Source organism: Hibiscus syriacus, unplaced genomic scaffold, assembly GCF_006381635.1.
Source record: "Hibiscus syriacus cultivar Baekdansim isolate YM2019G1 unplaced genomic scaffold, ASM638163v2 tig00111220_pilon, whole genome shotgun sequence".
NCBI classification, from domain to species: domain Eukaryota; kingdom Viridiplantae; phylum Streptophyta; class Magnoliopsida; order Malvales; family Malvaceae; genus Hibiscus; species Hibiscus syriacus.
The window spans coordinates 1,087,336-1,099,367 of record NW_024063024.1 but is presented as its reverse complement, the minus strand read 5'-3'; the positions used below and the strand labels follow the sequence as shown (position 1 = coordinate 1,099,367).

The following is a 12,032-nucleotide window of genomic DNA, read 5'->3' as shown; positions in this document are numbered from 1 at the left end:
AACCAACTGGGCAGCTCGTTGTAAGAGGAATCCCATTCGCCATGAAGTTTGCAAATGGCATTCTGTTTTGCCAACCACGCTTTTTTATATGAGACAGTGTACCCATATTGTGACTGTATAGCAGAAATCAACACTGCAACAGATATATGAGAGCTTTGCTTCACAATGGGCATGATTTCTTGACAAATAATGTTAGAGTCCAAGTTGGGATGATCCTGGTTTATACCTGTTGCACAACATGTATGAGGACCGTTGTATCTGGTTAGTTCCCATAAGTTGTTCTTCCTCTTCCTCTTTGATACACGGACCATCCATTGACATCCGTTGTCACGTTGGACGCAGTAGCAGACATATTTCTCCGTGTTAGATCGATCAACTCGGGATTGAACTGAGTTACGAATATTGTAACTCTTTATTGCCATCATTGCTTCCTCCTTCGATGCGAACTCCATTCCAATATGTAAATTACTGTCATTGACTGATGATTGAAGTCCATAGTTGCCAACATCAGGAAGATCTGGAAATTCAGGCTCATACATTGCATCATAATCAGCCTCATACATATGTGCAGGAAGTTCGGCTGGTGTTGTATTTATCGGAACGTCATCCTCGTCATCATCAGAATGTACGTTAAACTGTGGTGAGTCAGGTTCAACGAATAATCCCGTTTCAGCACCATCTGCACCTGGCTCCCGAAGAGGTTCTTCTGGTGGAGATGAGGGTTCCTCCGATAATCTAATGTTGAGGTCAAATAAGTTCCCGCTTGCGTGTCCTCCCCTTGAACTTGAGGCCATTGTATCATGTGGGATGTGAATAGACTGTCGTCTCGTTGGCATTTCCATATGTAAGTCGAAAACATTGGCAGATGAATGTCTTCCCCTTGAAGTAGAAGAGATGTTGCCATATGGATTATTGGTGAAGCCACGTGGGTTGAGATCATAAGCAGTTGCAGATGAATGCCTTCCTATTGAACTTGATGGCATGGTATATGGCGTTGGATCCGCCATTAATGATGTGAAATCATTACAGATCAGTTGTGTCGGGCTATCAACTTGATCAGTTTGATATGCAATGCCAAAGTGAGAGGAATATGAGAGACCACGAGTTGCACGAACCTCAATAAAAGTGGCATACATTTCAATAAGAGATTGTGAACTCCCCATATGAGCATCAACCATCATAGAAACATCATCATCGTTTGAAAGCTGAAATGATGTATACGTGAGCGGAAAAAGTTCAGTAGGAAATCTGTACTGAAGTGAAGATAGTCTTCTCTGGCCTGCTACATTAATCTTTAACGAAATTTTTGTGATTAACTCCTCAATTGTGATGTTTCTCTTCAAGGTTAAGGGGATATAATGATCTGACTCAAAAACAACCCCCTCTTCAGCTTTCTTAATTTCTCCATCATACAAAACAACAGCAGAAAGATGACTCATTTTCAGAGAATTTGAGAATTTAGAGTTTGGGAATTTGAGAATTTGAAAGATTGTGAACTGAAGTTTGTTTTGAAAGTTTATAATACGTTGCATATAATAGTGTCTATAATCGGAGTATTATTCACATGAAGGCGCGTTCCCGGGGGCGCGCCTTCCATTATTTCGTCAGAGAATATGTTATCATTGCCCTATTATGTCACTCATGTCCCTCGGGGACACTAGATATATCAGTACCTATTATTTCTCAGGGGACATGAAGGCGCGTTCCCGGGGGCGAGCCTTCCATTATTTTGTCATAGAATATGTTATCATTGCCCTATTATGTCACTCATGTCCCTCGGGGACACCCGATATATCAGTACCTATTATTTCACTATTCACATGAAGGCGCGTTCCCGGGGGCACGCCTTCCATTATTTCATCAGAGAATATGTTATCATTGCCCTATTATGTCACTCATGTCCCTCGGGGACACTAGATATATCAGTACCTATTATTTCTCAGGGGACATGAATGCGCGTTCCCGGGGGGCGCCTTCCATTATTTCGTCAGAGAATATGTTATCATTGCCCTATTATGTCACTCATGTCCTTCGGGGACACTAAATATATCAGTACCTATTATTTCTCAGGGGACATGAAGGCGCGTTCCCGGGGGCGTGCCTTCCATTATTTTGTCATAGAATATGTTATCATTGCCCTATTATGTCACTCATGTCCCTCGGGGACACCCGATATATCAGTACCTATTATTTCACTATTCACATGAAGGCGCGTTCCCGGGGGCGCGCCTTCCATTATTTCATCAGAGAATATGTTATCATTGCCCTATTATGTCACTCATGTCCCTCAGGGACACTAGATTGTATGGATAAATTGAATAAATGTGAAGTGATAAGTTGATTGTGACATTGAAATTGTATGAAATGAGCATTGAAATGTGACATTGAATAAATTGCCAATTCACCCCCTCTTGGCCGATTCCGTCGATCGATGAACTCAACATAAGTTGATTTTAATGTATACGTTTTAATATATATGTTAATGATAAAATCATATGTATGGATAAATTTAATTTCAATTTAAGTATTGTGAACTATAATTGGAATATAACTTTTAATTTCGAATACAATTGGAATATTAAGTTGAAATTTAATGTTAAATTTCGAATACTATAATTTATATTTTAAATTTAAATTTGAATAATATTATTTTTATTTTTATTTTAAATTTCGAATAATATAATTTGTATTTTAAAAACATTTATCAAACATTTAATGTTAAATGTGAATAAAAAATAACATTAAAAAATATGTATGTAACAACCATGAAACATTTAAATAACATAACCAAATTACATAAAATTCTGAAATATAATTATTTAAATAACATTAAATATAACTGGATCACCGATGTCGTCTTCTCGAATGAGTTCCACATGGCGGTGGTTGTCTATTTCGTGGAGGATTTCTTCGTGGAACTTGTTCTTCAGTCTCCTCATCTTCACTATCATCATCAGCAGCATTTTCTTCATTTGGTGTAGATGACGCTGAATGGGCTGAAGGGCCTGTATAAAATAACGACCCTGGAGGAGTGCTAGTAACAATCCCACCGCTCCCCGGGAACTGTGAAAACTGTGGAAACATTGGCATCGATGTCTGTGATCCAGATGGAGATTGAGGTGTCTGCGGAGAAGCACCACCAGCCAAATAAGATGCATATGAACCATATGCTGAATCATTAAACATAGTCGTATATGCACCTCCATATGGTATAAAACCCTGCGGGCTAGGCATGTAACCTGGCGGGCTAGGAATGTAACCCTGCGGGCTCGGAATGTAACCCTGCGAAGATGGCATATAAACTGGTGGGCTTGGCATATGAAGTGGAGGGCTGGGCATGTACCCCTGCGGCATCGATGAATAAGGATGTTGTGGTGGGACTGATGCAGAACCGGTAGCGCCTTCTCTCCGTCCACGCGTCGGGGGACGATGATATTGAGACGGTTGACGTTTTTCTCGGCGCCTAGGAATGTTAACCCCTCGTGCTTCCGCCGAAAGTAGAAACGGCTTCCCATTTTCATTAAACCAATCCATATAGTTATCCGTAACCATATGACCAGTTTCAGCGTAATATTGTCGAGGGGCCACCAGTGTATATCGGTTCTCCCAAAGCGCAATCCAATCTCTGTGTCTCACCACCCAGTTAACATCTTTCTTCCCTCGTCTATCTATGTTATGCACGTCGTCTAAATTCCTAGGAGCTCCAGGAATATATTGCGTACAACCATACTGACGGAGCACGCGATCAACTGGATGCCACTCAATAATAGCATAACATATAAGAGGTATAACCGATATCCATACCTCTAATGACCCACTAAGGTGGGGTGGGATGCAAGCTTTCACTTCATCGCTCGCATAAGGTATCCACTGAAACTGAAATATAAATATACAATTCAAATAAATAAAATATTCTAATTATATCTAACATTTTAAATTAAAATATTAATAATTAAACAAATTTAAAAACATACCTCAGACCCAGCTTTCGTATCAATAAGTAAACGAATTTCTTCTAACCCAGTAGGTATACTTTTATGGTCCTTTCTTTTCATCGACCACCTATGAAATATAATATAAACTAAATATCACCCTATTTAATTGAAAATATTTAAATCAAAATTTAGTTCGAAAATTACATCAACAATAAGGGGGAATACGTATGGTTCATTCACGATCGGGCATAAGAAAGGCATGCGGAACCACGCCCATGATTGTAGAAGCAGAAGACATCCACCGATAGCAGTTTTCTTATAATTCGTCGCCCGACACATTTCTCTAAAGAGAAATGCCAAAACTGCAGCACCCCAACTATATCTTCCAGCTTCATCAAAATCAATCAGATGCCGCAACCACATACAATGCACCTGGTTGTGAGATTTGTCGGGCATCAATATTCCTCCAATTATTCGTAGAATATATGCCCGAGCACATGCCTTTGCTTGATCCTCTGAAGCATTTTCATTTAAAACCTCAAAATTAGCTTTCAACCAAGATAAAGCTATTCTACCTCCATTAAACTCTGGCGGAGCAGCTCCAAGATAATCAATGCACATTGATTGCCAATCACCATCCGCCATACCACACATCATATTTCCGTCAACGGGAAGCTCCAGATGCATAGAGACATCCTCCAATGTAATTGTCGCCTCTCCACATGGAAGGTGAAAAGTGTGTGTCTCGGGCCTCCACCTCTCAATCAGTGCAGAAATTAGGACATGTTCGAGTTTGCAACCGCCTATAATTGTTGCAATATACCCGAACCCGGCAGAAGCCAAATATGGCAAAATACGTTCCGGTGTCGGTATACGTGGATTTTTAATAAAAGTCTCTAAAATACGATCAGCATCCTAAATAATATACATTATAAAAAATAAAAATTAATATAAATTCATAATAACTTTAAAATAAAAATAAATTTAAATATTAACATTAATTATAAAAAATATTACCATATCGCTAAAATGTCTGGAGATATGATCAATATCCAATCGCAACAGCATTTCGTTTTCCATTATAACTGTAGACAAAACAATATAATTAGTAAAAAAAATTAATAATTCTAAATAAATAATAATTATATAAATATTATTTTAATAAAAAATATAATATTTACATAAATATATTAATATAAAAAATAATAACTATTTAAAAAAATACTAACATAAAAATAAATTTCTTACCACTAATAACAAATTTAAAACTCAAATAGTTGGAGAATTTGAGTTATATAAGAGAGGAGAAGATGATTTTGGTGTGAAGAATGAGGGAGGGTTGAGGGGGTTTATATAGGGTAGGAGGAGGGGTAGTTAGGAAAAACGGATGGGGCATTTATGACATTTAATGGAAGGCGCGTCCCCGGAGATGCGCTTTCCACACGTGTCTGCTGAGTTGACAAAGGCGCGTTCCCGGGGATGCGTCTTCCACACGTGACATCCAACTCAGCGAAAACACGGGTAAAGCGCGTCCCCGGAGACGCGCCTTTACCAACTCAACAGAAAAGGTACTACTTCTAGAAATATTAGTTAAATGGTGTCAGAAAAAAAAGTGTCGGTTATACCAAATAACCTTATATAATTCCTTTCGACCATCCATCTCTCTCCTCATCCTCTCTTTTACCCTTCTCTTCCATCTCATCACCTTCAAAATATCCTCTGTTTCCTCTTCTTTGCTGTAATGGCTGAGCAGATGCCTTCAAAGCGCCAAAGAGAAGAAACCCAGAGCTCAAACGAAGAACTCGTTGAAGAGACAAAACGCCACAAATCATACAATCATACACTCTCTTTGCTCGAAGCAGAAGAGGTGGACCAAAGCCAAGACGTTTCTTCTCTCATCACCTCTTTACAACAACAGCTCTCTTCGGATTCCGTTTTAGACGTCCCTTTCCCTCCGACGACGACGCCCTTAAAAGCCCACGACCAACAGAACCCTGCCGGGATGACTAACAGCAACTGCATGGTCAGCATAGAAGACCGCACGACGGCAACTTCTTCCTTGAAAGGAGACGAGGATTTACGGGTCGATGATAAAGAGCAAGTCATTAGGCATTTGCTCGAAGCTTCTGATGATGAGCTTGGGATTCCGAATAGAGAAAGTGTTTTGGGTGTTGAGTTCGATGAAGGTTTCGACAATGGCGGAAATGGTTTTGCGTTGTGTGATGGGCTATGGGAGCTTGAAGATGAGGCGGCTAATTACTATACTTTGTTACAGTCTGAATTGTTCATGTAGTATTATGGCCAAAGAAAAAAAAATACTAAGATGAAAGTAACGGTAGGAGTGAAAATTAGATAAATGGGAAAAACTGGGGAGTGTGGGGGCAAACATGAAAAAATATCCTCCCTTAGAGAGAGAAACAATTCACTTCCTTCTCCCCTCCCAACTAAAGCAAAGTCTGCAGCCCCTCAACCGCATTAGAGGTATATTACCCCACCAAATTCAGGCATTTTCGGGATTGAAGGTGTTTAAGTTTCTGGGTTAATTTATTTTGGACCCTCTCTCTTTGAAAATATCAGGACTTTCCCTATGTTCCTTTGTTCATTACAAAATTTAAGTGTTTTAGAAAGGGAAGATTGTTCATATTTTTTCTCGAATTTCCTAATTAAATTATCTCTCATTGAGATGATGAACAGCATTTTGAAAATTAAGAATTTTCTTTTAAGGCAAAAAAAGAAGATGCAGCAACCTGTACGTACGTATAGTAATAAAAAAGCCTTTAAACGATGGTACGTACGCATAATAAGTATACCCATTTTAATGACCAAAAACAAATAAAAATACATATTTAAATCCCCAAACAATTCATATTATTGCCATTAAAAATGTCATTCGAAAGTATCAATACATATATTATTTTCATAGATGGTCCAACTTTTAACAAATGTTTGCCAAAGATTTAAAATTATTTTTTTATAACACTTCACTTGTAGTTTAACCAAATATCAAAACATAGTAATATATATTGTATTTGGTTCATTTGTGCACAAAATATAACAGGCTTTGTTCTAGAGTTTTTCTCTGTTTTTTTTATAGGAGCACAATGACAATAATTTCCGAAGACGGTGATAATATATTAATTAAAATATTATTAATGATAAATGATAAATGAAAATATTTAATAATAAAACACGTATCTCGAAATTAATTTTAATAATTGCCCTTATCGAGGAACGTTTATAAGGATGCTTTTGTCATTGGATAGCTTTAATTTGGGGGTAAGGTTTTTGTTCGTTAATGGTCACCATATCTTACTCTCCGACCAAGGACGTGGAGGCACGCTCCAAGGTGATTGGTAAACGGTTCTGAGATCCAATCACAGTCCTCTCTCCTCTTTGATTGGAGGTGGTGACTGTCACTTTTTTCCACGGAAAAGTTAAAAATAAGAAGCAAAAAACAGGCAATGAGTCCAAAAACTAATTAATTATTGGCCCGTGACTTGGCGTGCAGTATGATGAGGAAATAAATAAAAAGGAGTGGGAACCGAGAGGATAATAAAGGAAATATCAAACTGCTGATGTCGGTGTTTGGACAGTGATGGGACCTACCTTCGATGTGAGATGACGATGATGGGTTCTCCCATCCATCCATCATAAATACATAATGCATGATGGATGTGGGATGGCTCATACACTTTATACGTATCATCATCATTCATGATGCATAAAAACGGTAAGGGTAAAGTATAGTAATAGTCACTGAGCATTTCTAAATATTTTATTTAGGTCTCCTAACTTTTAAAACTTGCAATACAATCCCCTAACATTTAGTCTCTTTGCAATATGGTCCCTCAACTGTCGAGGACCATATTGCAAACGGACTAAAAGTGGAGGGACTTTATTGAAAATTTAAGAAGTTAGGGGACCTAAATGAAATATTTAGAAAAGTTCAGTGACCATTACTATACTTTATCCAATATTTAATTATAAAAAAATTATTGCTCCTTTCGGCAACCTGAAGCCTCCCTTTAGAGCATCATTTTCACTGGCGTAATCCTTGACCACTCCCATCAACTGATGAGCCAACGCCTCCCTGGTCCGATTCCTTCCACGAGACGGTGTCGTGGGGAGAGAGTAACTTTGTCGGAGTCAGACGACAGTTGAACCGACCTCTGTTATCTCGAGAAGTAGATCATTTTTCTTCAACAACAGCTTTACGGCTACCAATATTAATAAATGAAGCCTCTATAGCACTCTGCAGAGAACGTACCATTTCAAATTCCTCGAAACCAAAACAAAACCCTTTCTGGGCTTCTGGCTTTGAGCTTGAATACCACCACTCTTAATAGATCCAAACTTCTGAAATTCATTCCCCGGCATGCTTGGTGTAGCTGTAGCATTCCAAGGTAGACCTTTGATGTAGACAGAGAGACCTTGATTGTTGCTGGAAATTTGTGAATGAGATGCTGTTGCAGGAGCAGCCATTGGTGCAGTTGCTCATGAGATTTTGCTGAAGACTTCACAGGGAAATTTGTAGGGATTGATACATGGATTGCATTCTCCTTCTTAACCTTCAGAATAGATGCAAATGACTTCTTCGATTTTGGAGCTAGAATCAGCGACCATCTGTGAATCGTCAATAACCTCATCAACAATCTCGGTCACTGGCGCTTTCTCTTCTTCGTTAGAACCATCACAAATCGATGAACCAATTCAGGAGATTGATGTAAGATAAGGTAGTTTTGATGGACAAATGCTTTCCTAACAACATCGGGAGCAAGAGCTGTAATTCCGGCAGCGACTTGCCGTGTAAAAGCCCCGATTTAAATGTTTTATTTTTTAATCATTAAAATATTATTTATTTTATTTTTTAACAGATTTTCAGATTACAAAAAATTGAAATTAAGTTGTGACATGCCGTATTATGATTCGTTACTGAATTTTTTCTAACATAATTAACGGATTGGGACATTTGAAGTACCAATTTAAAATTTAGAGGGGTATAATGTTTTGAATAATATTTTAGATAATAACTCGATATAAATGATATAGTTTAGGAGGTAATGATTCATGTAAGCCAAATAATCAAGGAAATTATATTAGTTCTGTAAATTTGTCCAAACAAAATAATACTACGTGTTTAGTGCATAATTTATTAGTTTTAATTTGTTTTAATATTTAAACTTTCAATTTTTTAAAATTATGTCTAATATTTAGTTTTATATTTCATTTTAGTACCCTACTGATGTAAATATAACACGTATAGTATATAAACTACCAGTTTTAGTCCGTTTTATTAACTAAACTTTCAAAAAAAATTCAAAACTTAATGTTACGTTTTTAACGGGTATTGAAATAAAACAAAAATTAAACGATATATATGATTTTTAAAAAAATTAAAAGTTTAGGTATTAAAACAAACAAAAAACTAATAATTAATATACTAAATGTGTAGTTTACCCAACAATAAAACTGTTAATACACTTTAAGTAATCTTTTGGATTAGTCTCGCCTTCATTCTAAATATGGTATTGGATTTGAGAAAAACTATTGTTGTTTCATTAATCGGGTAAACTCAGTATTTGGTCACTTATTTTAAGGGTAAAGTATAGTAATGGTCACTGAACTTTTCTAAAGCTTTCATTTAAGTCCCTCAACTTTTAAAACTTGCAATACAATCCCTCAACATTTAGTCCATTTGCAATATGGTCTCTCAACATTTAGTCCGTTTGAAATATGATCCTTGAAGTAACTGTTGGGGGACCATATTGCAAACGGACTAAATGTTAGGGGACTGTATTGCAAGTTTTAAAAGTTGGGGGACCTAAATGAAATCTTTAGAAAAGTTTAGTGACCATTACTATACTTTACCCAAACGGTAAATACTCTCATATAGCGGGATTAATTTCACGCCTCACATCTCATACAATATATTCAAAATACTCTAAACACCAATAACTGAGCTCTTTGTGTCATCAGCAAAGCATATATATGAAACTTGAGCTTTTATGACGTTTCAGATGTACACTTGCTGTTTAACAACCAAATCCAAGAGCTTACATAATACATTCATGACCAAAACAGGACAATAAATCTCACTGTCTGCTGCATTTTTCTCCCTTGAAATACCCTATCAAACCTCAATTAATTAAATAATAATAATAATCTAGGATAAGTCAAGCAAGCACCAATACCATTGCACAAATTGAAATGGGAAATTCGTAGCTTTAAAAGATTTGACTAATGGAAGTCGTGTTTGTTTTTTATTTGGACATTCAAATACCTTAAAACTTGTGAAAAGAGAGTATAATACTTTTTTAAAAGGCTATCACATAAATTAAAGGACCAATTTTAATGTTGACGTTTTAAGTAAAAAAAAAGGACCAAATTTTTGTCTTCTTTGTTTGCATTTCGAAACTCACTATAAAAATTGAAGTCATTTTTAATTTTTGTTCGTGTTTTTCACATTTTTCGAATATGTCTGATTTTTTAAGCATGTTTTCATATATTAATAATTATATCATTTATATATATTAACTACTTTGATGTTTAAAATGGTCTAAAAGTACCCAATTGCATTATTGAAAATAATTGCAAAAGGAGGAGGAAATGGGGCAGTGGTACAGCAATTATGTGGATCATAAACTAAGAAAGAAGGGCAGCACAAGTTGGTTGGGCCTTTGGCATCAAAATGTCCCATCCTATTTACTATTCCTTCCTATCTCCACTTGCCCCATTCTTTCCGTCACCTTCAACAACGCTACTTCCAAGTTTTATGTATATTCGGCGATGGAATCATAAAATATTTTGTGTTATAAATTAAATTATTCAATTTTTCTCGAGAGTTAATCATGTAATTTAATGATTTTATAGGTTCCTTAAGAATTAAACCATAATTTTATTATTATATAATGGATAAAATACATTAACTTATAAATTTACAATTTTAAAAATAAATTTATACAATTTTATTATTTTAAAGGGACCTAATTTTCCCTGCGTATATCTATCTATTTGTAAAATTGGGTCAAAAGATCTTATCCAGCCCATGGGTCAGACAAACTAAATTAATTATTTATAAAAACAAAATACATATTTAGAAGATAAGAATTTTATTTGATACATGTATAAAATTATACATTAACAAAATAAATACAATTTTAATTTGATTTAAATAATTATTTATTTAATGTTATGATAGTATTTAATTTATATAGAATTGTAGGAAGAAAGTGGTTGGTTGAACTAACATCATTGGTTCAAGTGATAAACAGTTTGATATCAATGAAGTGGATTTCAAGTTTGAAAATTTATGCATGTAGAAAATCTTCGTTGAAGTACTTACCTACTAAAATCAGGTGTGCGATACGATTAATCCAAAGAAGTCTGAAAAAGGGGGAAAAAGTGGTTGGTTGAGTGGTGGAAATCAGGTAGCCAAAAACCACAGAAAGGAGGAGAGTACGTGTGGAGGTATATAGTTATACAGGCTGGCTTTGCTTGTTTTTCTCCATCTCCTTTTGCTTTTCTAGAACCTCTAGTAGTTGGGTTTGTGGCTCCACCATGCAATCTATTCCTAAGTTCCCTCTCTCTATCTCCGCACCAAATATCCTAAATCAATACCCCACCAAATTGTTATTGCTTCAATTTTTATGTCACCTATATATTATTTGAATTTTGATTGGATGTATCAATCCAATTTAATTTAATTGATATTATTATTGTTATACTTTAAATAATGGTATAAATTTAAACGTACTTAAATATTCTCCAATTAAAATAACTCATTTATTGTAGTGAGAAATTGCAATTAAGCTTTCAACAAATTTATCATGCCAAATATATCCATCTGTGGTGCTGAGAGTGGTCGCCGATAAAAGGAATGTCGTCAATATGCATTTAGGTTGGGCTAACAAGGTTGGACCAAGCTCTGCTCCATGGCATAGAAACCTGATCTATAGTTTCTATTTGGACTGTTAATGAGATTGATTACACCCTTACTAGCCCAAGAACCCAATTTCCTATGAATATGCTGAAAACGAAGAATCTTTAACTTGGCTACTTTCAGCTTCTGTTGCTACTGAAACTATACATACAGGGCTT

The 12,032-nt window shown here is 36.0% G+C and overlaps 1 protein-coding gene across 1 annotated transcript; it reads left to right on the top strand.

Annotated features, from left to right (window-relative positions):
• Positions 1 to 5,594: 5,594 nt before the first annotated feature.
• On the top strand, positions 5,595 to 6,584 carry LOC120156398. The gene has a single exon (XM_039167712.1). The coding sequence runs from the start codon at positions 5,677 to 5,679 to the stop codon at positions 6,226 to 6,228; it is 552 nt and encodes a 183-aa protein (XP_039023643.1). The 5' UTR covers positions 5,595 to 5,676; the 3' UTR covers positions 6,229 to 6,584.
• Positions 6,585 to 12,032: the final 5,448 nt, after the last annotated feature.